Genomic DNA, 26,712 nt, shown 5'->3' with positions numbered 1-26,712 from the left:
ACCACCCTGATTCTCCCAGTCTACCTGCATGTTGAAATCCCCCATAACAATTGTAGTAACATCTTTGTGACAGGCCAATTTCAGCTCCTGATTTAATTTACATCCGACATCCAGACTACTGTTTGGGGGCCTGTAGATAACTCCCAAGAGGGTCTTTTTACCCTTAGTATTTCTCAGCTTTGTCCATACTGACTCTACATTCCCTGATTCTAGATCCCCCTGCGCAAGGGACTGAATATCATCCCTTACCAACATGGCCACCCCACCCCCTCTGCCCGTCAGTCTGTCCTTCCGATAGCCCTTGTAGCCTTGAATATTCATTTCCCATGCCCTGTCCACTTGAAGCCACTTTAATATTAAGATAAACGTTTCTTAATCTCTTTGTAAAAATATATTTTTAATTTATAATTAACATTTACCTGAAATCTATTGTTCAGTTCCAATTTTTTTCAGCTTTAAACAGGGTTTTACAAGATATGCACTGGAGGAACGGTTGAAGTTAGCTAATTAAGGAAAGTACCTGAAACCTGTTTTTCTGTAACTGCAGTCAGCTAGCTCTTTTGTTTTGGAAGTGTATAAAGCCTGTAATCTTAGTGCAACTTAGCACTGAATATAGCTTTGAACAGAGTGCTGGGAGTTTGGTGATTAGGAGGGTTAAATTAGGAGGAGGAGAAAGCATTCCTTTTGTCTTAACTTTTTCACCCTCTAGTTATTGGTTATTATTCCACTAAGGATGAAGAAACTTTTGGTAACTATCTGGTAAGTGATTAAGTTCTATTCTATTCCCAAAGCTTTTAAAATAATATTGGAACTAGTGAAAAGATTAATCAAATATATAAGAAAGGAAATTAAATCTGATTTGGTCAGTGGTTAGGGACAGGACAGTGTGACTACAAGTGAGACAAGTAAAGGGACGCAAAGGGCAAGAATACAGGAGATTTAGCCTTTGCATTTGTCGAACAGATTTGACTGCTATTTACCTTGTTTGGATGAAAGCAAGGCACATGAGTTGACTGACCATGGCACCATATAATCGTGGTAGGGGCAGTGTAATTAAGGGAATAGACACTGTTTTCTGGAGCAATGAGTATGTATCCAAGCACCTGTGCATCTGCCAGCACCAGGGCTCAGGACATTGTCTCCGGTCTGGAGAGGAACTTTTACTGGGAGGGGGGGAGATCCTATCTTTGGAGATACCAATGACAAAGACAGGACAAGGAGGTTCTGTCTATGCAGTATGAGAAACTAAGTACTAAAGTAAAACACAAAACTCAAATGTAATATACTATGGATTATTATCTGAGTTATGACCAAATTGGCACTGGGGAATAAGATTAGCATATGAATGCATGGGTCAAAGTACAGTGAGAGAGTAATGGGAAGGAGAGGTGGTTAGATTCTCCCATATTGGGAAATGCATTTGAGTCTGCAAATGCAACTTACCACTTTGTCAGGTCAAGTTTGGATGCTGTCCAGGTCTTGCTGCATATGAACAAAGGGTTTCAGTATCTGAGGAGACTTTGGCATGGCTGAAGAATTTTAGATGTGGGGATAGCCTGGAGTTATGTTCATTGGCATATAAAATGTTGAAAAGAGATAAATTACATGGCGCCCAGACAAAATGGATATGAAAGACTTATTTCTGTTGGAGCTCAGAGGTCAACAATGAGGGGTAGGGATTTAAGGTCATTGGCAAGATGATTAGAGTTGGGGAATATGTGTGTGGCTGTTGGTGAAAAGGGGCTTTTTCCACCAATAAAGAAGAAAGAATTAGTAAAAACAAGTAAACTTTGGAAATGAGGGAACTAGTCCAAACTGGAGGAATTCTGTAATATGGAACTACACTTCATACCATTTCCAAGGTTCACTAGTTTTTTTCTTTCTGAGGGGGTTTGGACCTCATTTTCTGAAACATGGAAAAACCAGAAATCCTCATCACATTTTAAAAAGGTCACATTGGCTCTCAACTGCAGTAGGCAGCATTGACTGGCTAACTGTTTTCCAGCTGGTCATAGACAAGCTGAGCTGAATGGCCTCCTAATAGGTCATTAATTTTCTATGTTTCCAAAGACATTTTTTCCATTTCAAAATAAATGCATGAATTGATTCATGACTGTAATGGTTTGAGTATAAGAGGGAGCTCATTAAATCAGTTAGCCTAACATTGTGATTTGCAGTCACTCACCTCCAGTCCTTTGGAAGGACTATGGTCTGAATCAGAATGCTATAATGGTGGTAAAACAGAAAGAATCTCTGCAGGAAGACTAAGTCAATACATCAAGGTTAGAAATAAAAATTTTGAAACCACGTTTGTAGGAATAAGAAGACAGGAATTTGATTAAAAATGCTGAGAAATTGATATCTTTAACATAGATCCTGAGATTTCTGACTTTTATAGTTGTTATATAATATTAATGTTGCTTGGAAGCACGACCTATTCACTGTGCTTGAGCTTCAAGTGGGCTGCATTGCTGCCGGGAGGGTCAGCATCTTGCTGGAGTTTGGAAATCTTATCAGAGAGGATGGAAAACTAATGATTACAATGTCAACATATTATTACAATGATAGCGAATTTTTGTTGGTTGAAAAAAATATAATACTGCAGCACCTTCACAGAAGGAAATGGTATCCTACCATCATAACCGTGTCTGTATTCAAAAGAATGTCATTCCCTATAAAGTATTTTGATGCCATGAGGTCATGAAAGGCATTATGCAAAGTTCTCTCCTTTTATGGATAGGAACCTCATTGCAGGTGCTCTAACTATGGTGACATCATACGTCTGGCATCTTTGCAATGGCCTTGTGAGGTTATTGATACTGTACGTTGAATGAATTTGGTGTTATTTTGACAAAATTTTCATGTAGCCTTAGGGATAACTGTGCTGACAGTCTGCAATATAATGCTTATCAGCAGTATTATCATAATTGTGAAGGGACATTCAAATAATAATACAGGACTCATAAAATCCTGGAGACAGTAGATGGCTTTCTTAATAAAGGATAGTATTGTCCTCATTGAAGAAAATGTGTAAATAGAAACTGAGCAAGATTCTGTTCTCAAGAGTATAACAGTATCTAAAATGTCATAGAATGGTGGTAGTGATCTTACAGAGAGTGACAGTGCTAATTAAGGTAAGATGATTCTGGATGGTAACAGTGGTATGAGAAGGTACTTCTAATTATCACATTCCGTGAAGTTTCCAATATTATGCATTTTTTGAAATGTTACTGCGGAAGGCTGTTTGATTCAGGTTTCTTTTAATTAAGAGATCAGTAATTAAAATTTCAAATGTCCAACCTCCATAGAAAAAGCATCTAAGTAATGACTGAGGGCTTTACATGTCATGAAGGTTCCACTGGTCACTTGTACGAACTTTAATTGGAGACTGGCAGATCCTAAGGAAATGTGTCTTTATTGTTTCCTTTAGTCTTCACCAAGACTTGTGTTATGACCCACTTAGGAAAATATATTAATTCTCAAGCTGCATTACGCCCAAGGTCACCACAAGAGTTAACGATTTAATTAAAGAATGCAAAGTCCAAAATTTGATAGAATCAAGTTAACAAAAAAACTGATCAGGTTCCTGTACTTAATAAGAACTATTGCTTTATTACAAATAGGTAAATTCTAATCACAAGTGCACAGCAATGAACTGACAACGTATGGCTGTACTAATTAAAACTCTAACTCTTTTTAAAGCAGACAGCAACAAAAGAAAATAAATCTGAAAGGTGAAGAAAAAAGTACTGTGAAACACAGTTCAATAGCACCAGTCTATAGGGTTCATTGAGATGTTCTTTTTACTTGCAAGGGCTTTCTGTTTTTTAATCTACGTCCTCCAGGTTTGTTCAATTCTTTGCAGGAGGCAAAGGGTGATTGGTATACAGCTAAAAAGTCTGTTAGTTACTGGCTAAAGACAACAGCTTACAACAACTGGTGAAAGTAACTAGCTTCCCTCAGGTTCAAAACAGTTTTACTGCAGAGAAAAGGGGACAGAGAGAGAGAGAGAGACCACCCGCCTTACCAGCGTTGAAGCTATGTTGCTGCCCAAGGCCCAATTGGAGAGTCGGTGTCAGGCTGATAACCTTTGGCTTTCATTTAAAACCCATAAAAACACTAGACAGGATAAATGCAGGAATGATGTTCTCGATGATAAGGAAGCCCAGAGGTCACAATCTAAGAACATAGGATAAGCCATTAAGGACTGAGATGAGGAGATATTTATTATTCACCCAGAGAGTGGTGAGCTTATGGAATGCTCTGCCCAGAGCAACTGAGGTCAAAACATTGATTGCATTTGAGGAGAAAATAGTTCTTGGGCTAAAGGGATCAAAAGGTATGGGGAGAAAGCAGAAATAGAGCACTGAGTTAGATGATCAGACATGAACATACTAGACGACCGAGGTGGCTTGAAGGACCAAATCCTCCACTGCTGCTCCTATTTTACAGACCTGTTAGCCATATTATTAGTAGGGAAAATTCTGAAATCTATTATAAAGCATATGATAAATAGGCACTTGGATGATAATGATCTGATTGGTCATAGACAGATTATATTTGTGAAAAGGAAAATCATGCTTGGCAAGTTTGTTGGAAGTTTTTGAAAATGTTGCTAACGTTCCTGCTGTGCAGCTACTCAGAGGTTCTGTGCATGCCAATCAGATTGCTGACACTGTGCCGAGCATTGACATTCCATTTTGGAAGCTGTTGCCACACAAGGACCTTGGAAGTCCACACAGTAGAAAAAATAATTAGAGGGAACCTTAACTGTTACTAACGGAATTGATACTTTTGAACCAATGGACGTTATTTCAGAAGGCTTTTATTAAAGTTCCTCACAGGGGGCTTGTTAGAACAAATAATGGGATAGAAGGTAATGTACTAGCCTGGATTATTATTGACCAACAGAAGAAAACAGTAGGAACAAAGGGGTCTTTTTCATAATGGCAGGATGTGATCAGTACTTGGGCCTCAATTGTTCACAAAATATAGCAAAGGTCTGGATGTGAAAACTGACTGACTGTGTCACCTTCAAGTTTGGAAATGTTACAAAGCGAAATGGAAATGTCTACTGTGACCAAGATGCAAAGTGGATTCAGGAGGATTGGACAGGATCAGTGAATGGGCAAGAACATGATAGTTGAGTATAATGTGGAAAAATGTGAGATTATCCACTTTGGAAGGAGGATTGGATAGGTAGACCTTTTCTCAATTGGTAAGAGGTTGGAAAGGGTATATATACAAAGGAACCTAGGTGTCCTTGATGATAAGTGACAGAAGGTTAACATGCAGATGCAGCGAGCTATTAGGAATAGCCTTTATTGCAAGAGGATTTCAGTACAGGAGTAATGAAGCCTTGCTTCATTTGTGCAGGGATTTGGTTAGACCACACTTTGAGTACTGTGTGCAGTTTTGGTCACCTTATCTCAGGAAAAATATTATTGCCATAAAGGATATGTAACAAAGATTAAGCAGACTTGCTCCCAGGATGACAGGACTATTTAATGAAGAGGGATTTGGCAAACCGAACCTGTATTCTCTAGCATTTCGAAGAATGAGAGGAATGGCATTGAACCTTACAAAATACTTAAAGGGATAGCCAAGGTAGGTGCAGGTAAGATGTTTCTACTGGTTGGAAAGTCTCAAACCAGAGGGCACAATTTAATAATAAGGGGATGCCACTTAGGTACGAGAAGTTTTTTTTTCCTCAGACAATTATAAGCATTTGAAATTCGGTACCATAGAGGGCTGTGGAATCTTAGTCTTTGAGTATAATTAAGGTAGAGATTGATATATGTTTGCTTACCAATGACACACAGGATTATGGGATGGATAAAAGATATTGAAATGTTCAATCAGCCTTGATACTATTGAATAGGCTGGCTTGACAAACTGAGTGGCCTACTCCTGTTCCTGTTACTGTGTTTCAGGTCCTAATATTTATATTCACTTGTCAAAATTACTTTTAAAAATTCATTTTGCCTAGGCTGTTCCTTAATTTTCAAAACCTATAATGCCTCAGGCACTAACTCATATGGAGCCAACTCATATGCTGTTTTGTTTACAGCATTCCAATTCCTTGAAATTCCTGTGACAACAAAGTGTAAATTTCCATTACTTTACTTATCAACCGGTCAGAATGTCTCCACATTCTTTTCCTCAAATTTTGCCAGGAACCATACAAATGTAAACATTTCCTTTCTGGAATTTAGATTATGAACTGGATTCTCCTCATCAGAACATGCATTGGCATCTCTTGTCTTTTTTTAAACAGACATCATTTTCAACTGATATTCATGTTCTCTCTTTTTCTTGCTCTTGTCTTCCTTTTCTTATCCTTTGCCACTCTAATTTTAATTTTATTATTTACATTTTTAGTTCTATACCGTTTTCCTTCTCAACTCTCTCTTGTTTTGTCTTTTTCTGCTCTTTGGAATTTCATCTCAAGCCTTTTTAGTTCAAAGTTAAAAATCACACAACACCAGCTTATAGTCCAACAGGTTTAATTGGAAGCACACTAACTTTCGGAGCGACGCTCCTTCATCAGGTGGTAGTGGAGGGCTCAATCCTAACACACAGAATTTATAGCAAATATTTACAGTGTGATGTAACTGAAATTATACATTGAAAAATTGATTGTCTCTTAAGCCTTTCATCTGTTAGAATACAGTGATAGTTTCACTTCTTTCATGTGTAAATCACAAACATTTTTTTTAAAAAGCTGCATTCTCGGGTTACCTGTTAACAATGGTGATAGCTAGACAATATGTTGAAGGTGTTGGCCCCCTGTGTTCTCTGTCTATGCCATGATGTTTAGATTGATTCTAATCTAAAAAGTGAGATAACGGAGTTTTACATAAATTCAATTTTTTAGTTCAAGTTGCTTTAACTGTAATTCAATATTACCTAATTCGAATGTTTCACTACCTGGAGTGCATGATCCTTCTTGCCTTTCTACTCAACCAAAAAATGCTCTGTTCGTACTTTAATTCTATCTGTCTTCTTAGCTTAAGCAAGCAGATTCACTTCTACCAACTTGCCAAATCAAGTTCCAAATCTTTTGGAGTTAAAGACTGTCAGGATTAATGCTGCCACCTGCAGGAAATTTGCAACATCTGACCCATTTCTTATTTGCAGTACAGAACCTGGTTTTTACTTTCATCACTGACGAATACCATACTAAAATCATTGTCACTACACTACTTCAAAATAATGCAGCATGAGTCCTCATTCTCTTGTCACTTGAAAAAGTGTGCTGATTCACAAGCTGCACTACTACTTACAGTCACCACAAAAGTTAACGCTTGAATTAGTGCTTGCAAAGTCAGTGATTTACCTGTCTGTTAGAATCTATTTAACAGAAAAAAACAACCAGATTCCTGTACTTAGTAAGAACAATTGATTCATTCTACATGCACACACTGATGGAGGGCTCTTGTGGCACAGTGGCAGTGTCTCTACCTCTTAGGCAGGAGGTCTGACTCCCAGATGTATATCACAATGTATCTAAATGCATTGAAAAAAATAAGTGCCCAGATTGATGCCAGGCCGTCAACAAACAGCTATGTCCCAACTAAAATAAAACAGCAGTGTACGTACCACACAAAATTAGTTTCAGTAACTTGTTTTTAAAAGTGTAGCAACTGCTTGCACAATCCTTGATTTTAAAACAATGTTTCCATTTCAGTTCACAATCAAAAGTGTAGAGAATGATTCTTATACTGCTTTACAATTGGCATTGATGAGCTAGGGTGTATCCAGGAGTGGAGACTTTTAAACTAAGAGTTCCTGGTTTAGAATTAAGGAAACATACAACATAAAGGAAGGATATTTGGCCCATTGTGACAGTGTTGGCTCTCTGAAAGAGGTATCCAGTTAGTTCTCCTCCACTGTTCTTTTCCCTAAGACCTGAAAAGTTTCTGTTTCAAATATATATCCAATTCCTTTTTGATATCCATGAATGAGAACCTAACAATAAAAAGTAAATGAACAACGCACAATATATTTTAATTTGGATGTGAAATTTAGCCAGAAAATGGATACAAGTCAACAGTTGTGCCAGACTGGAAGAAACCAGAAACAAACCAAAAGACTACTTCCCAAATCTTGCTTCCAGTAAGATGATTGAAAGACAAGTGTCTGTGAGCCTTAATACAATCATGTAGCCTTTTGTCAGGAATGTAGAAAACAAAATTTAGTTATGAATGATGCTTGGCATGAAGGTCAAGATGTGGATGGTTCAGGTTCCTTTTAATATTGAAAAATGATCTTGAAAATGATCAGTGGAGAATGAGGAAGAACTTATTCCCTTGACCATCTCTTCTTGACCACTTGATCCTGGTCTGACTCCTCTTCAAATTTCAACCCAGAATTCTTTTGGCATGTTGACCATCCCCTGAATTTTCTTGGCAACACCTTTGTGATCTGTCCCAAACTGATTACAGTTGGTATGTTCCATTTTTATGCAAAATGATAGTTATATATTCATAGAAAGTCATTTCATGAACTTTATGACTCTATGAATCTTTGTCTAGATAGCAAAATATTTGCAACAAAATATGCTCAAAGTACCTCAAAGCTGTTGGCAATTGCTGTTCTGTTGGGTTTTTTATTACAGTGATATATTACACTCTATCATTTGTTGCAGAATGGACAAGGGGATAAGGCTGTGGGGAGAAGAAGCAGAATAAGCCCAGAAGTATGTTTAATTTTCATTGGCCATACTATCATCAGCCCAACAACCTTCCAAAAAACATGATCCTCCTATTCTAATATCTTATGCATTCTCAACTTCTTTCAGCCGACCATTGGTAACCATATCTTCATCTTCAATCATGCAAAGCATTTGTAATCCTGCATCAGGAGTGCCGTGTATGGTATTGATTTCCTTTTGAAAGACAGGAGATAAATGAGTTGAAGGCAGTTCAGAGAAAGTTTACTAGACTAATATCTGGAATGGATGCATTGTCTTAGGAGGAAAGGTTGGGCAGGCTAAGCTTTTATGTGCTGGCGTACAGAAGAGTTAGAAGTGACTTCATCGAAACAAACAGGATGCTGAGAAGTCTTCACAAGGCTGGTGTGGAGAGGTAGTTTTCTCTTCAAAGACAATCTAGAACCAGGGTTTAAAATTCAGGGATCACCATTTAAAACAGAGATGAAGCGAAATGGTTTCACACAGTGTCGTGAGTCTTTGGAACTCGCTTTCTGAAAAGATAATGGATGCAGAGCTTTTGAACATTTTTAAGCCCGAGGTGAATAGTCTTGTTAAGCAAAATAGTGAAAGGTTATTGGCGTAAGTGGCAGTACAGATTTGAGGTAACATTCAGAATCTTATTGAATGGCAGACCAGGCTCAAGTGGCTGAGTGACCCACACTGCTACTTGTTTAAATGAATGTAACTGCCAAGGCCAACGTCCATCCAAACATGCTCCTAGGATGGTAGGACTATCCTATGAAGAGAGATTGGGCAAACTGGGTCTCTGTTCTCTCAAGTTTTGAGCTTCAAGTATATTTATTTAAAAATAAGATGCCTGAAATGGATGCCACTTAAGTCTGAGATGAGAAGAAATTTTTTATTCAAAGGATTGTGAACATTTGAAATTCTCTAACACAGAAGACTGTGGAAGTTCAGTCTTTTCCAGTATGTTTACAATAGAAATTTATAGATTTCTGATTAGCAGTGGCATACAGGGTTATGGGGATAGGGTAGGTAAAAGGCATTGAAGTATTCGATTAGCCATAGTTGTTATAAATGGTGGATCAGGCTTGTTAGGCTGAACGGTCTACTCCTGTTCTTATGTTCCTACTCCTAATATTTCCAATCCCTATCTTTGTTTAAAACAATCCTAAAAATGTACCTCTTTGAACAAGCTTTTGGTCACTGTTCCCACTATCTTATTCTTCAGCTCAAATGTCTGATTACACTTTGTGAAATGTCTTCACGTGTTTTGTCACGTTGGAGGGAATCATAAGATTAAATTATTGTTGAACGTAGCCTATTCATTTTGAGGGAATATCAGGATACACCAGATCCTCTGGAGGCCTACAAACTACTGTTTTCATGCTTGTGCACCAACTTTATTTTTTAATCCATGCTAACCTTGTACATAGGCTACAGCTGTTTATAAGTAGAATATTCTTAATATCTACCCAAAACTTTTGCAGTCAGCTCCATTTTTTGCTGCTGTTTTAAATTTGACTCCTTCTGAAAAAAATGCTTTTTTTCTAAAGCAGCTTGGAGGAGAATTACTATTTGCACAGCTTCTTTCTCTATATTCTTTGAAGCGATGTAGGAGTCGCTGGCATCCCCCATCCCTAAATGCCTTTGAACTCAGTGGCTTGCTCGGGCTGTTTCAGAACCCACAGGACCATAGTGCAAGCGGGCATCAGAGCCGCCCTGCATTTGCCACGGGACTATGCCTATATCAGGAAATTATAAGAATTCATTTTTGTGTTTTAAACAGCAGTCGCAGCTTTAAAACCCACAAAAACTCAGCAGCTGCCAGTCTGCCCACGTGACTGGGAGATAGGAGACAGAGGACAGATAGAGTCCACACTAGACCAACATTACCCATGACTCATGGGCCAAAACTCCGGAATTAATTAAATATGGAAACCCATCTCCTAATCACATCAAGAGACTGACTGAAACACACACATACCCATCGATACGGAGCCATTCTGACACAAAGGACAGGCATCCACCAGACAGGTACAGACAGGCCAATACACACCAACACCCCAAGGTAACAAAGGGGGTGGGGGGGGTGCTAGCCCCTGCCCTCACAGAGAGAGACAAACAGATAATACCCGGACCCGTTTTACATAAACCAATTAGCACCCTATTGTGCGTGCCCTGCAACTCTCCTGGGACGGCAGGAAACAGCCTATTCGCACCTACTCCAGTGATGATGGGGAACTATCATCCCATTCATCCTCAAATCTCACACATCCTGACAACTAAAAGTATATAATATGAAGCTGCGTGCGGGAACAGCAGAGCAGCCGAGATTTGAACCTCGGTGGACCTCCGCCGGCGTTACTGCAGTAATAAACGTTACCGATTGTTGAACCACACTCTGGGCTCGGAGTGATATCATTTCATCCGCGCTAACAATAGGAATAGTACTAAGTCATTCAGCCCATTGAAATACCCCACCATTCGATCAGATCATGGCTGGTCTGATAATCTTCCACTCCACTTTCCTGTCTTTTCCCCAAAACTCTTGATTCCTTTCCTGTTTGAAAATCTGTCTATCTCAGTCTTGAATATACTTACTGACCCAATCTTGACAGCTCTCTGCAGTAAAGAATTTCACACATTCAGTACCACTGAAAGAAGAAAATCTTCTTCATCTGTTTTCAGTGGGCAACCTCATATTCTGAGATTAGGCCCTCTGGTCCTAGACTCTAGAACAAGGGAAACAACCTTTACCCTGTCAAACTCCCTGAATATCTTGAATGTTTCAATAAGATTGCATCTCATTCTTTTAAACTCCCATCAGTATAGGCCCAATCTACTCAACTTCTCATCATTAGAAAATTCATCCATGCCAAGGATCAACCAACTGAACCTTCTCTGCACTGCCTCCAATGGAAATGTATATTTTCTTAGATAAGGGGACCAAAACTGTTCACAATATTCCAAAGGTGATCTGACCCATTCCCTGTAAACTTTCAGCAAGACCTCCAAATTTTTTATACTCCATTCCCTTCAAAATAAAGGCCAATATTCTATTTGTCTTCCCTGTTATCTGCTGAATTTGGATGCTAGTTTTTTTACAATTCTGAGGGAAATTCAGAGTCAACCAAATTGCTGTAGATCTGGAATCACATGTAGGCCAGGTAAGGGCAATAGTTTTCCTTCCCTAAAGGACATTAGTGAACCAGATTGATTTTTATGGCAATTGACTGTGGTTACATGACTGTCACTTGATCAGCTCTTTAAATTCTAGGTTTCTTAATTTAATTCACATTTTACCATCTGCTAAGGTGGAGTTTGAACATAAATGTGGGCCTTAGAATTATGAGTTCAGTGAAGATACCACTTTGCCACTGCCTCACCATGAGGTAGCAGGCTAAGATCTTTAAAGTTAATCTCAAATTCATCCTGCCATTGGCTTTCCAACAGTCCAGCTCCTAAATAGATTGTATGCATGCTAGCATAGGCCTTACAAACATCAGCGCAAAATTTAAATGCTCTGTGTGTGCAGGTTAAGTATTAGCTGTATTGAATAGATTGACTTTTTGTTTCTTTTCAGATTACTGACAATGGAACCATTTTGAACCCCTGTTTTAACAAAGGATACATAAGAACAATCAATGTGACTGAATTATTTAATAGTCCATGCACATCTGCACAGCACAATATAATTCAGCAAATGGTGAGGATCATTGGGACAGGGAACTTTGACCAATGCGATCGCTACATCAGAAGCATCTTTAATTTCAGTGTTTGTACCTGGAGCAGCTGTTCATTTAATGGGGTTTATCAGCCAAAGGTCCATGGAAAATTTGGAGTAAGTATTATGTATATTGTATGAAACTCTCTCATTCTAAACTAAACAATGTAAACAGGTGCTCCCTCAGTGACACAGTACAGAAGTGCTTTCACACGATTATTTTCCAATCACCTAACCACCTGTGTTACTTTTCAACCTTACCCATCACCATTAAACCACCCATGTCTCCAATTAATAACCAGTTTACATGCAGAGCTTGTCAAGGCTGTACTCTTTTCTGTCCACTCAATCAATTAACCCCAATCATCTGTTTAACAATTTGCTATAATAACAGACCAGACAATTTCAAACCCTTCTCAGCTACTTTCTTTGATGCTTTTATGATCTTCGCTGACATGACCATGCACTGGTTCCTGATTTTTGTCCTTTCCTGTTAGTCTACACATACGTTCTCAGTATCTGTATCTCCTTAGTATCATGTTGTTGTTTTTCTCTCAGCTTGATATTTCTCAAGCTTCAGCGTGACATTATCAGGCCACTCTAAACCATTTTGTAGATAATTCCTTTCAATGTAAAAACAATTTTTCTGAAATCACACAGCACTCCACTTTATTTCTTCTTATTTCTCCTGTCAGAGCTAACCCATAGTTAAATTTACTTGGCTGAGAGTTCTCTTTCCATACTGTGAGATTAAATAAGGTATTATAGCACTGGTCCCTGTGACTATATCCTGGGATTTCCTATCCATGTATTGCAGGAGAAAATCAAACATCGTTTTAAAAGTTGAACAATATTCTGGAGAATAGTTAAGGTTTGTGGGACAATCATGGTTGAGGAATGCTGACTAATCAAAATTTATTTTCCTTATTCCATTTCTCCTTCTGTTCCCACAGGCATTCTCTGCATATTATTTTGTGATGGACTTTTTTAATCTGACAAGTGAAAAGCCTTATGATTTGTCCACAGCACAGCAGAGGGTGAAGGCATTCTGTTTGAAGCCATGGGCTGAGGTAGGTGTGAGCTCTTTGGCCTGATGTGTCACTTCGACAACACAAGCTATTCCTGCCTCAGAATCAGAGAGTGCAGTTAAGGGCTGGGACTGACACAGTACTGGTTGGCCCTTACTGGAGCTGGAGTTTACTACTGCAAGAGAAATCTATTTTATTGCAAAATCTCAGGCATGTACCAAAAGGAGCTCTCAGTACAAGAGGATTAGTAGGTAGAATTCAGCAAGAGGTCCATGGGATTTGCCATTTGCCTTCGTACTGAGCTGACTGAGGTAAGTCCAGGTACATAGTCACAACACTGATGAGAGTGGCATCATACAACAGTCTTGACTTCTGAAGAAGCAGTACAAACTTTCATGAGAAAATAGAAGATCTGGTCCAATATTGCTGCTTCCCAACCAGGAAAGCAAATATAAGAGCAGAAAGCTACAGCCAGTAATCCTCAAAAGGACAATATTTCTCTATTCTTTTTACATTCCAATGTTTGTAGCCTTCCCTCCACCCTCCTTCAGGTTATTTCATTCCTCACCTTATTTTCTTATCTTAGTTTTCTTTTTCTTATCAGTAGGAATGTTTGAAGTAATATGTTTAATAGATGCCACAACTCAAATGAAATCACTCAGCAGCCATAGAGGTCATATGACTACAGCAAGCCAGCCAATATGTATCACTGCATTTCTCCAAACTTCTCCATTTTCATTTTTAAAAAATCACATGCATTAAAATTTTGTAGCCACGTGTTACCCTCTCTCAGTAGTTCACAAAGAAAATCCACTAACAAACTGTCTTAATTCTAGCTAATCCCATTTTTGGAAGTCTCTGCAGGTTAGTTATGCACACCATCCTTAAATTGTGCATGTTTACGAATGGTACATGTGCATGTAGTTGGTGGTTTGTCTGGGATCTACTTGTTCCTAGGATTAGGTTTCTTCTCAAAGGAGTGTTGTCACATGGTAACTGTCTCACTGTGTGGTTTTCTGTATGTTAGTTCATGTAGTATTTACCACAGCAAGCCAGGTTCTTGTTGAGACAGATGTCTGGAAGTCAATTTATAATAACTATTTACATGCCTACAATATTATAGGTTACAAGCAGTCTGTATTCTCTGTTTAATGATGTAACTGTACATTGCATACACAGAGCTGACTGGCTGAAGATTCTACACTGATTCAATGACAGACTGACTGCAGGGAAACGTGTACCTTTATACCAGAACATCACATGTCATGATGCCATATAATGTCTTGAAGGTACAGGCCTATCTGATCTGGAATCTTCTCTATAATACAACAGTACTTGTTGTTGCTGAGCCATTTCCTTTGTTGAGGAACAGCCAACCCATGGGACTGATAATTGTTCTGTACTTGGGGTAGATGGTGGGATGACATCTTCCTGATCAGTTGCTGATGTGAAGGAACAACTTCAAAACTTGTATATAGGTCTACAGTTGTGATGTTATATTGCTAATTCACATTCACTGTATATGGTTGATGTGACAATTACTCTGCACAGGTATCAAGTTGACATGTGGGCTTACTCTTGTTGAGTGTTGAACATTTGCACTCTGGCTCTCCACTTCTGTCAATGATTTGGCAGATCTATGAAAGTGAAATTTGGCTTTCTGTCATTTCACCTTGATTTTATCATACTATCTTACTAATATTTATGGTTTTCCTGATTTTCACTGTTGCTTCAGTCTTTTAATTTGACTGGGGATGGTGTAGAGATAATGCATGGTGTTGAATTTCCCAATCTTTCTTCACTAATGAACTGAGGGCCTAAGTCACTCATCAGGGAATGCTGTAATGTCAAAAGTATGCTTTCAGGAATTCTACAGTCTCTCTAGCAGTCACTGATGTTAGCTGGTCTAACTCTCAGTAGTCAGAACAGTAGTTAATGTCATTAATAGACAAGATAATCTTATGAGAGTAAACACATCTACTCCAAGGTTCATCTGTGGTCTGTCTTGGATGTCACATATTGTGAGTGGCTTTTTACTTTGCTTAGCTTGATAATCATTACAAGCACTGCACTGGCTGATTTGATCCTGAATCTCATGGCTCATGTTTTGTCAGTAGAGCACTCCTCTTGTCTTCCTCAGACTAAAATCAATACTGTAATGTTTGCGTGGAAGTGCTTCAGCATCTCTTTTCTCATCTTGCAAGACATGGGAACATTATTTTATTTGTACAAAATGTTATCTTGGACTATCTGTTCATCTTTGTATGCCCAATGCTATCTTAGAACAACATGTTTTGCCTTGGAGATCTCAGGCCATGGTCACTACATCTTGCAGAACTTGGAGTGCTGCATCTTGTTATTAAGCTTGTTTGATTTTGGTCAGAAGCTTGTCCTACAAATTCAACATCTGTTGGGTTGAGAACTTCCAGAGAAAGTCAAACTATTACTTCTCAATCAAATTGGAAGATTTCACGCTCTATCTTCGCATCTTCAACTGTCTTCTCAGAAATGCTGCTCTTGATGGTATATTGTAAATGAACATCTCTTTCATGTACTTGTATGTCATATCCAAATTATATCTCTCCAAACAAAGAAACATTATTTGCAGATGCTTTGGAGTGATAAAACAGTTTGAGGAAGATCCTTTGAAGTATTTTATGCCTCTCCCAAACAGGTATTGATTAAAATACTCACAACCAAAGACAATAGCTACATGTGTTGCTAAAAAAGCGCAGCAGGTCAGGCAGCATCCAAGGAGCAGGAGAATCGACGTTTCAGGCATGAGCCCTTCTTCAGGAATGAGGCCTCATTCCTGAAGAAGGGCTCATGCCCGAAACGTCGCTTCTCCTGCTCCTTGGATGCTGCCTGACCTGCTGCGCTTTTCCAGCAACACATTTTCAGCTCTGATCTCCAGCATCTGCAGTCCTTACTTTCTCCACAATAGCTACACACTCTTCCTTGGTCTGAGTGTAGCATCATTCTGTTCACGTTGATGCCCTAGATACAAATGTAACTGGTTGCCTTTGCTGCACAAAGGTTGCTCCTACTCCTGTCTCATTGGCAGAACATTGAGCCTTCATTGTAGCCTGAATACCTTGGCACTGGGGCCATCACTAGTTGTTTGATTAGAGTGAAAGCAGCATCTTCTTCTGTGCCCCAATACCTTGGCAGTGAGCTTGCAAAGATTTCCACACTCTGCTGACAAATTAGGGCAAATACTTTCATAAATAGTTCACAAATCCAAAAAAATCTTTTCACTGCTTTCATACCTGCTGATTGCTGAATGTTTGTTCCAGCTCTCACCATCTCAGGATCTAGACAAAATCACTTGCAATTAGTACATGATCCATGTACTTAAAATTTGTCTTTTAATTGCATCTTTTTATTCAGCTTCAGGTATTCTTGTGAATTCTATCAAGCTGACTGACTAGATTTTTGTGTGGTCTGTGATGTCCTCTTTTATCATATCCATAGCGTAATCTTATTGATCATCCACAATAGATTCCAATCTGGGAATCTCACTGATTTATCATATGCTGTCTGCATTGATTCACTCTAGGACTGGTGGAAAGACCAACTGCCATGAGGATCAAGAGCTGTATCTCTTGAATGGAGACCAGGATGTAGGTAGATTCTATGAAAACTGCTGCTTTTATTCAGCTTCACTTGCCAATAACCATCCTTCACACCGAGTGAAGATTTTTCCCTCATCAAATTGTGGTGAAATTTCTTCATCAATTGGAATGTGGTCATGAAATCTATTCAAAACTTTATTGAGATACTTTTAGATCTGTGAACTCTCTCATTCTTCCTTTTTTTCACTGCTATCATGCTGCTAATCCAGACTGGAGGAGTTATTACTTTCTTGATCACTCCCTTGTTTTCTTTCTCTTCTATCCTGTCTTTTAAGCTGGACTGAAGGAATTTGGAGCTCTCCTTGGCAGATTTTGAATTGGTCTCACTCTCATTCACATTGAGATGACATTCACCAGTAAGATATCCAAGACCTTGTGCAATCATAAGACATAGGAACAGAAGTAGCCCATTCAGTCCATCTAGTCTGCTCTACCATTCAATGAGATCATGGCTGACTTGATAACCCACTGCTCTGCTTTCCTGCCTTTCCCCTATAATCCTTCCTTTCCTTACTGATTAAAAATCTATCAGTCTGGCACATATGTAACTCTGCCTCTAACTGTGAAGAATTCCACAAATTCTCACTACCTTCTGAAAAGAAATTCCTCCTTCTTTCTATCTGCAATGTGTGACCCATTATTCTGTATCTATAAAAACATCTTTGTAATCATATGGGATCTGGTCAGCAGTCTGGCATTGGGGTCTGCAAAATGCTCAGATCATTTCTGGCACGTGTTGGGGTTAGCAGTCTTAGCAAGTTTAGACTTGCTTCAGCTGAGAGGAGAAGAATTTGTCTAGTGTCTCCTCTCTGTGGACTATTTTTCTTCTCTGTGGACTGAGCTCTCAGCTTCACTTTTCCGCTTTGGGAAAAGTATCATTCCAACATATAATCTCAACTTTACCATAATTTTCAAGTCACTGCCTTAATCCACTTCATACAGGTCTGTGAAGCTCATGATGATGTCTTACATGTCTCCTTCTGGTTAACAGTCACAAAGTATTTATCACCTCGAGAACTCACAATGCCAACCTGTCATAGTGAAAAAGTCAGTATCATCATAAAGTCAGTTCGTCAGAATTTTGGATGACATCTCTTCAGCAATCATCTTGATCAGCTTTTATTTCTTTCTAGTTATACTTTGAATGCAAAGTAATTCTGCTTCTTGTGGTTACAACACTGGTTTTTCCACACTGGACAAATTTCCTTTCACCTTTCCCTCTGGTATTTTTCTGCTGTTTATTTTCTGCAAATATTTTTACGTTGATTTCATTCAACCTGGAATGTCTATCAGCATAATGCAGTTCCTTACCTGTTCTTTCATTAATTCACTTCAGCTGATACTTGACCACATGTGATCTTCAGCACATGTCAATAGCTCTTAATAGTAAACATTACCTCTCTCAGAAGACGTTCTCACAGTGGAATTACTAATGCCTAAGACACTGTTATCTTTTTGGGATCATCTTTCAGTTGTGCAAACTCAAAGGATTCAGCCAGATGCAACAGTGTGATCTCATACTGATCAATACTCTCCCAGTCCTCCTGATGGCCGCATGCATAAATTACATTGAACTCTCTATATCAGTGTTACTTATGAATGTTTTCAAGGCCTCAGATTTCTTCAGTCTGTCTTATTTGCTCCTCAGTGAGATCTAGCAGCTTCAAGTCATACAGCATAGAAACAGTCACTTCGGTCCATGCTGACCAAGTTTCCTAAACAGAAACTAATCCCATTTGTCTGTCTGGCCCATAACCCTCCAAACATTTTATTATATTCATGAACTTATCCAAATGTCTTTTCAAACATTCTAATTGTGTCTGCATCCACTACTTCCTCTGGCGGTTCATTCCACCTATAAACTACTCTCTGTAGAAAAGGTTGCCCCTTGGGTCTCTTAAATTTTTCTCCTCGCTCCTTAAAAAAATGTCCCCTAGTTTTGAACTCTCCTCTCTAAAGAACAGACCTTTGCTATTCACCTTATCTATGCCCCCTCATGATTTTACCTGTATAAGATCACCCTTTAACCTTCATTGCAGTAAAAGTTTCTAGCCTTTCCATAACACACACCTTCCAGTTCCAGCAACACCCTAGTAAATCTTTCCTGAACCCTCTCCAATTTAATAATGTCCTTCCTGTAGCAGGGCTACAGTACTTCAAAAGTGACCTCATCCAATGTCCTGAGAACCTGAACATGACAGTCTAATGCTTATACTCGCTGGTCTGAGCAATGAATGCAAGCATGCTAAACACTGCCTTAACCATCCTGTCTACCTTTCTCAGCACTGAAAACAGGATTGCTGCTCTTATTTGATCAGTCTTGTTTTTTGTATCTATTTCATAGCCTTGACAAAGAAAATGTAAAAAAAAAATTCCAGCTCTGTCTCATTCCTTTAATTTTCTATAGTATCAGGGAATGGACAATTCACGCCTATTTTCTCACACTCAGCACTTCCTAGATGCAGAATGTGATTTTAATTCTTTGCTTTCTTTCTAAAAAAAAAAGGAACTGGCGCTCTCTCAGCTCAGAAAATCAGCACAATTTCTGTTGGACTCTGATGCAATTTCAAAAGTGTTTATTACCTGCTCCCAATGAAAGTGAAAGTACTTAGAGTGGAGAAAGCAGTCACATGATGACAACACACCAGCCTGTACACTATTTACAAATACATTTTCCAAAGCATCTAAGTGGTAGCTTGATCTTGGGATTGGCTCTGTTAATGTTGTTTGATGCTGCTGTAACTACAAGTTCCCCAGTTTACAATAGTGTTTGCCTGACAATCTAATTTCTGCATCCCTTGTGTTGTAGATTTAAAGAAATGAATATGTGAATTAATCGCAGGAGTTGCATATTTGGTTTCTCTTCATCATATCAATTTATTCTTTAATAGGTTAGAAATTCATTCTCAATAAATGAAAAATATCTGAGTGAAAACTGCTTTGCTGGACAATATATCCTCAGCCTCCTGCAGAATTACAATTTTACCTCCAGTAATTGGAAAACAATCATGTTTTTGAAAAAGGTTTGTATCCTGTTTATCATTTTTCTCAGTATCTCAAACCATTGTTGACAACTACACCTGTAATATTGCCCATTGTCACCTGCACCACCCACTCATCTACTGCAGAAATTTGTGCTTTGCCTCCTCCAAACTAGAGCTTTCTACATCCCCAGTTGGACTCTCGCCTTCCATCCTCCATAATCTTCTGCACATCCAAAACTCTGCTGTCTGTCTTCTAACCCTAACCAAATCCTGATTTCCCCCTTCACCAATCTAAATTGGAGGAAGGCTAATTTTGGCAGTATTAGGCAAGAACGTTCAAAAGTTGATTGGGGGCAAATGTTCGCAAGTAAAGGGACGGCTGGAAAATGGGAAGCCTTCAGAAATAAGATAACGAAGTATATTCCTGTTAGGGTGAAAGGAAAGTCTGGTAGGTGTAGAGAATGCTAGATCACTAAAGAAATTGATGGTTTGGTTAAGAAAAAGAAGGAAGCATATGTCAGGTATAGACAAGGTAGATCAAATGAATCTTTAGAAGAGTATAAAGGCAGTAGGAGTATACTTAAGAAGGAAATCAGGAGGGCAAAAAGGGTCATGAGATACCTTTGGCAAACAGAGTTAAGGAGAATCCAAAGGGTTTTTACAAATATATTAAGGACAAAAGGGTAACTAGGGAGAGAATAAGGCCATTCAAAGATCAGCAAGGTGGCCTTTGTGTGGAGCCGCAGGAAATGGGGGAGATAATAAACGAGCATTTTGCATCCGTGTTTACTGTGGAAAAGGACATGGACGATATAGAATGTAGGGAAATAGGTGGTGACATCTTGAAAAATGTCCATATTACAGGGGAGGAAGTGCTGGATGTCTTGAAACACATAAAAGTAGATAAATCCCCAGGACCTGATCAGGTGTAACTTAGAACTCTGTGGGAAGCTAGGGAAGTGATTGCTGGGCCTCTTGCTGAGATATTTGTATCATCGATAGTCACAGGTGAGGTGCCGGAAGCCTGGAGGTTGGCAAACATGGTGCCACGGTTTAAGAAGGGTGGTAAGGGTAAACCAGGGAACTATAAACCAGTGAGCCTTACGTCGGTGGTAAACAAGTTGTTGGAGGGAATCCTGAGGGACAGGATGTACATGTATTTGGAAAGGCAAGGACTGATTAGGGATCGTCAACATGGCTTTGTATGTGGGAAATCATGTCTCACAAACTTGATTGAGTTTTTTGAAGAAGTAACAAAGAGAGTTGACGATGGCAGAGCAGTAGACATGATCTATATGGACTTTAGTAAGGCGTTCAACAAGGTTCCCCATGGGAGACTAGTGAGTAAGGTTAGATCTCATGGAATACAGGGAGAACTAGCCATTTGGATACAGAACTAGCTCAAAGGTAGAAGACAGAGGGTGGTGGTGGAGGGTTGTTTTTCAGACTGGAGGCCTGTGACCAGTGGTTGCCACAAGGATTGGTGTTGGGTCCAGTACTTTTTGTCATTTATATAAATGATTTGGATGTAAGCGTAGCAGGTATAATTAGTAAGTTTGCAGATAACACCAAAATTGAAGGTGTAGTGGACAGCAAAGAAGGTCACTTCAGATTACAATGGGATCTTGATCAGGTGGGCCAATGGGCTGAGAAGTGGCAGATGGAGTTTAAATTAGATAAATGTGAGGTGGGTGCATTTTGGGAAAGGAAATCTTAGCAGGACTTGTACACTTAATGGTAAGGTCCTAGGGAGTGTTGTTGAACAAAGAGACCTTGCATTGCAGGTTCATAGCTCCTTGAAAGTGGAGTCTTACAAGGATGTTGCCAGGGTTGGAGGAGTTGAGCTATAGGGAGAGCTTGAATCGGCTAGGGCTGTTTTCCCTGGAGTGTTGGAACCTGAGGGGTGATCTTATAGAGGTTTATAAAATCATGAAGGGCATGGATAGGATAAATAGACAGTCTCTTCCCTGGGGAGGGGTAGTCCACAACTAGAGGGCATAGGTTTAGGATGAGAGGGGAAAGATATAAAAGAGACCTAAGGGGCAAGTTTTTCATGCAGAGGGTGGTGCGTGTATAGAATGAGCTGCCAAAGGAGATGGTGGAGGCTAGTACAATTGCAACATTTAAAAGGCATCTGGATGGTTATATGAATAGAAAGGGTTTAGAGGGATATGGGCCTGGTGCTGGCAGGTAGGACTTGATTGAGTTGGGACATCTGGTCGGCATGGACAAGTTGAACCAAAGGGTCTTTTTTTGTGCTGTACATCTCTATCTCTAAGTCATAATTTTAGTTTAGGGAGGACATGGATTCCACCTCAGTCCATTGGCCAGGATAATTTCAACATCTTCATTTACTACATACACTGGTTCTTAAATGTTCCAGTGTTTATTGTTGCATTGCTCTGGGAATCCATTCATGTGTTGATCAGTTCCTCCTATCATTACTAACCTTAACTTCTATAATTAAATTCTATGATACCTTGACCTATCCATACAATTGAAATACTCTGAGCCTCCTCCTCATTGTGACCATTCAGTAAGTCTGAGTCAGAGTCATAGAGATGTACAGCACGGAAACAAATCCTTCGGTCCAACTTGTCCATACTGACCAGATAACCTAACCTAATCTAGTTCCCATTTGCCAGCACTTGGTCCATATCCCTCTAAACCCTTCCTATTCATATAGCCGTACAGATGCATTTTAAATGTTGTAATTGTACCAGCCTCCACCACTTCCGCTGGCAGCTCATTCCACATATGCACCACCCTCTATGTGAAAAAGTTGCCCGTTAGGTCCCTTTTATATCTTTCTCCTCTCACCCTAAACCTATGCCCGCTCATTGTGGACTTCCTCACCTAAGGAAAAGACCTTGTCTATTTATCCTATCCATCTCCCTCATGATTTTATAAACTTCTATAAGTCACACCTCAGCCTCCAACGCTCCAGGGAAAACAGCCCCAGCCTATTCAGCTTCTCCCTGTAGCTCAAATCCCCCAGCCCTGGCAATATCCTTGTAAATCTTTTCTGAACCCTTTCATGTTTCACAACATCCTTCTGAATTGCACACAATATTCCAAAAGTGGCCTAACCAATGTCCTGTACAGCTGCAACATGACCTCCCAACTCCTGTACTCAATACTCTGGTCAATAACTGAAAGCACACCAAATGTCGTCTTCACTACCTATCTACCTGTCACTCCACTTTGAAGGAGCAATGAACCTGCACTCCATGGTCTCTTTGTTCAGCAACACTCCCTAGGCCCTTACCATGAAGTGTATAAGTCCTGCTAAGGTTTGCTTTCCCAAAATGCAACACCTTGCATTTATCTAAATTAAACTCCATCTGCCACTTCTCAGCCCACTGGTCCATCTGAACAAGATCCCATTGTCATCTGAGGTAACCTTCTTCACTGTCCATTACACCTCCAATTTTGGTGTCATCTGCATATACCTCCTATGTTTACATCCAAATCATTTATATAAATGACTAAATGCTTTATGTTTCCTTCCAAATCTGAAGAGCTTAAATTCTAATGTTCCTGAACATTCAGATTTTTAAGAATGAGGATAATCCTAGGTTTTTTTTCTCAAATGTCTCAATGACCAGAACTGAACATAGTACTCAAGGTTCAGTCAAGTCCAAGCTGACCATGTTCTACTTTTCTGAATGGAATTCTGTACACTTTGGTGACATACTTGGACCAATCTGTCATTTAACATTATGTTGTCTGAATGGTTACTGCTGTGCATTGGCCAACCATTGTCCTTTGAATTTGTGGTTGACAAAACACTTATCCTTTGTTACCATGCTTATCACCACATCCAAGTTCCCTTCTGAGCCACAGTCCATCCTGACTTGAAAATATATTACCATTCCTTCACTGTTACTAGGTCAAAATCCTGGAATTCTCCACTGATTCACATTGACTGCAGCAGTTCAAGAAAGCAGCTCTCCATTACCTTGTGCAACTAGAGAGTGCAATAAACACTGACCAGCAAACAATGTCCAAATGCCAAGAGTGAATAAATAAAAATTATAGGTCATTCTGCTATAATGCACGTTTCATTAATGCAAATTCCCTATAACGCAATTGGGGGGCTGTTTCTAAAGTGCAAACTTTTAAAGCATGTATTGGTTATAACGTAATTCCAGCCCCATTAGTTTAAATGGTGCTGCTGTTATGCAATGTTCTTATAACACTGGATTGCATGAGAACGGAACTACTGTGTTGTAGCAGAACCAATTGTAATTGATAGATTTCTAGATAATAATGATATTGAATTATTGGAATAATAAAGAAACAGTGAGGAATGAGAAGATCTTCCATGATCTAGATGGATGATAAAATACACTTGAAGAGCCAAGTGGCTTACTCTTACTCCTCCTCCCAAGGTTCCAGTGTCCACCTCAGAGTTTTGAGGGTCCCGCCATGACCACCCTGTCCTCATTACAACTTTAGTTCAAACATGGACAAAAAAAGTTGAATTGCAGAGGTGAGAGTGATCTCATTTGACATCAAGTTGTTGACAAAATGTGCTGTTAAGGATTTGAGTCAATGGAGAGAAGAAGAAAACTCTTCATGGTTGGAGTTATACCTGGTACAAACTTAGCTAATGGTTACGAACACACCCTAATCTACACAATGTCTTACTTTGTCAGTACATCTGATCACTGCAGACTGGAGGATTCCTGTGACAGTGCAGACTCTCCACCGGACAATCCAAGCATGGTCCGTCCCTGCTAGGTCAGCTGCTTGCTCCTTCATTGATCCGAGTATGTGGCAACCCCAGCCCCACATTCAGCAAGTCTGAGGCCTTGTCCTTCAACTGTGAAAGGTTTCTTCCTACAGACAGAAGAATGATCAGATACCCATTGGCATTTTCTGAGCATGCCTGGATATTGCCAGCCCCTGAGCCCTCCTGAGTAACTATCAACTGCATCCTGAACTGACATAACAATGACGGTATGAAGCAGGGACATAAATGACAGGCCTCAATGTTGCTGCCCCAGCCTTGCCCCTACCTCTATCCTGCCTTGGCGGCACTTCCCTTCCTGTCCCTGGCCACAGCCTCAAGCCAAGCACAATGAGCCCACTCAAACTCTCGGTACTGGTTTGATGTACCCCCACCCAACCCAGCTCCTGACTGCTACACACTTAGCTTATATATTCCACTTGCTGAGCCTTTGGGTGGTCACATCACAGTCCTATTGCCTGCCCAACACTTGCAGCAGGGATGCTCCTGGGTCACAGCGAGTGAATGACTACCTGGTTATCTTTAATATGGTACTGGAACCTTCACGCTGGGGGGTTGACGGTAAGAGCTTTCTGCCTGTTGATTTGCTGTTCTCTTCAAACGTATGTTATGAACCATGTGACCATAGAAGAGGAACTGACCTGTCCCTGAACAGAAGTGATGTTTACTCTCACACCTGACTCCCTAACAAGTGATTCCTTGTTAGGGAGTCTCTCTCTCTCTCTCTCTCTCATCTTACCTTAGTATCATCTTAAACAAATAGCTCAGCAATTTTTCCCTCTAATGTGTGTTTATTTGTGATAAATGGAATTACCTTGTCCAGCTCATGTTCTAATACTTGATTCCATTGTTTATTCTAATTTATCACCTGCAAATTTTATTTAATTTATATCCAGCTTTTGAATCCAAAGCCTCAAAAGCATGTTTGTATGTCAAAATCCAGTTTCACCTTTCCTATCGCAAAAATCTCTCTTCCTCTATGATCCCCTCCCCAAGATCCTCTCTTCTGTTCACTGCAGCATCCTGTCTCTCTCTCTCCCTTTCCTCTTTGGCCTTTCAACTTACTTGGGAAGAAAACCATCCATCGGCAGACATTGGTTTGATTTAATCTATTTTCAATTGCCTGTTTTGTAGCCACATAACATTCTTTTCTATTTCCATATCTTTCCATGTTGCAGTCTATTTGCATCATGGTTACTCAGATTTTTTTATTGTTTGCAGATTAAAGGAACAAATGCTGGTTGGACACTTGGATACATGATGAATCTTACAAATATGATCCCTGCAGAACCGCCTTACACCAAACCCCTCACCAATGCCTCATATCTAACAGTCATGGTCATCTTCTCCATCTTCGTCTTCTTTCTGCTACTCGTTGGATTTCTTATTTTTAAGAAAAAAATTTTCAAAGCACAAGATAAGTTGTAATTAAATTTACAAATACAGTATATGCTTGCACCAATGTTCTGTCCATTAATCTTTCAAAACCATTCAGACAAAGCAACCTACTACCTATCCCAAAACCTGAGCTGGAATTTTATTCTTTGTTGACCAAATGTCCACATTTTGCTATGGAAATTGTTATGGCATTCCATCCATTCATCTTCATGTTGACTCCCTTCACCACTAGTGCATAGTGACAAAAGTGTGAACCATCCACAAGATGCACTGAAGCAACTCATCAAGACTCCTTCAATAACATCTTACAAACCTGTGATTCTTATCAACTCAGGACAAGGACAGCAGATAGATGGGAACTTGACCACCTGCAAGCTCCCTTCCAAGTCACCCGCCATCCTGATTTGGAACTCTATCACTCCTTCAGTATCACTAGATAAAAATTTTGGAACTCCCTCCTTAACAGCACTGTGCATGTCCCTTCGCCCCAAGGACTGCAGTGGTTCA

At 39.5% G+C, this 26,712-nt stretch overlaps 1 protein-coding gene across 4 annotated transcripts in view; it reads left to right on the top strand.

Moving 5' to 3' along the window:
- The window catches only part of entpd1 (ectonucleoside triphosphate diphosphohydrolase 1), a 121,268-nt gene extending 94,999 nt beyond the window's left edge, over positions 1-26,269 (top strand). Inside the window, exons 7-11 of one of the 4 annotated variants that reach the window (XR_006314956.1) lie at positions 8,651-8,701; positions 12,264-12,521; positions 13,358-13,474; positions 14,612-14,721; positions 19,959-20,093. Coding sequence is in view for 3 of the 4 variants with exons in the window: in XM_043712869.1 (XP_043568804.1) it covers positions 8,651-8,701; positions 12,264-12,521; positions 13,358-13,474; positions 19,959-20,090; positions 26,029-26,235 (765 nt within the window). In the remaining variant the exon portion in view is untranslated. Of the gene's footprint in view, positions 1-8,650; positions 8,702-12,263; positions 12,522-13,357; positions 13,475-14,611; positions 14,722-19,958; positions 20,094-26,028 lie in introns of those variants that run through there. The other 3 variants (XM_043712869.1, XM_043712871.1, XM_043712870.1) reach the window with 3 other exon arrangements.
- The last annotated feature ends 443 nt before the right edge of the window (positions 26,270-26,712 follow it).

The sequence above is a fragment of the Chiloscyllium plagiosum genome, chromosome 22, assembly GCF_004010195.1.
Source record: "Chiloscyllium plagiosum isolate BGI_BamShark_2017 chromosome 22, ASM401019v2, whole genome shotgun sequence".
NCBI classification, from domain to species: Eukaryota; Metazoa; Chordata; class Chondrichthyes; order Orectolobiformes; family Hemiscylliidae; genus Chiloscyllium; species Chiloscyllium plagiosum.
This window is presented reverse-complemented; position numbering and strand designations above follow the sequence as displayed.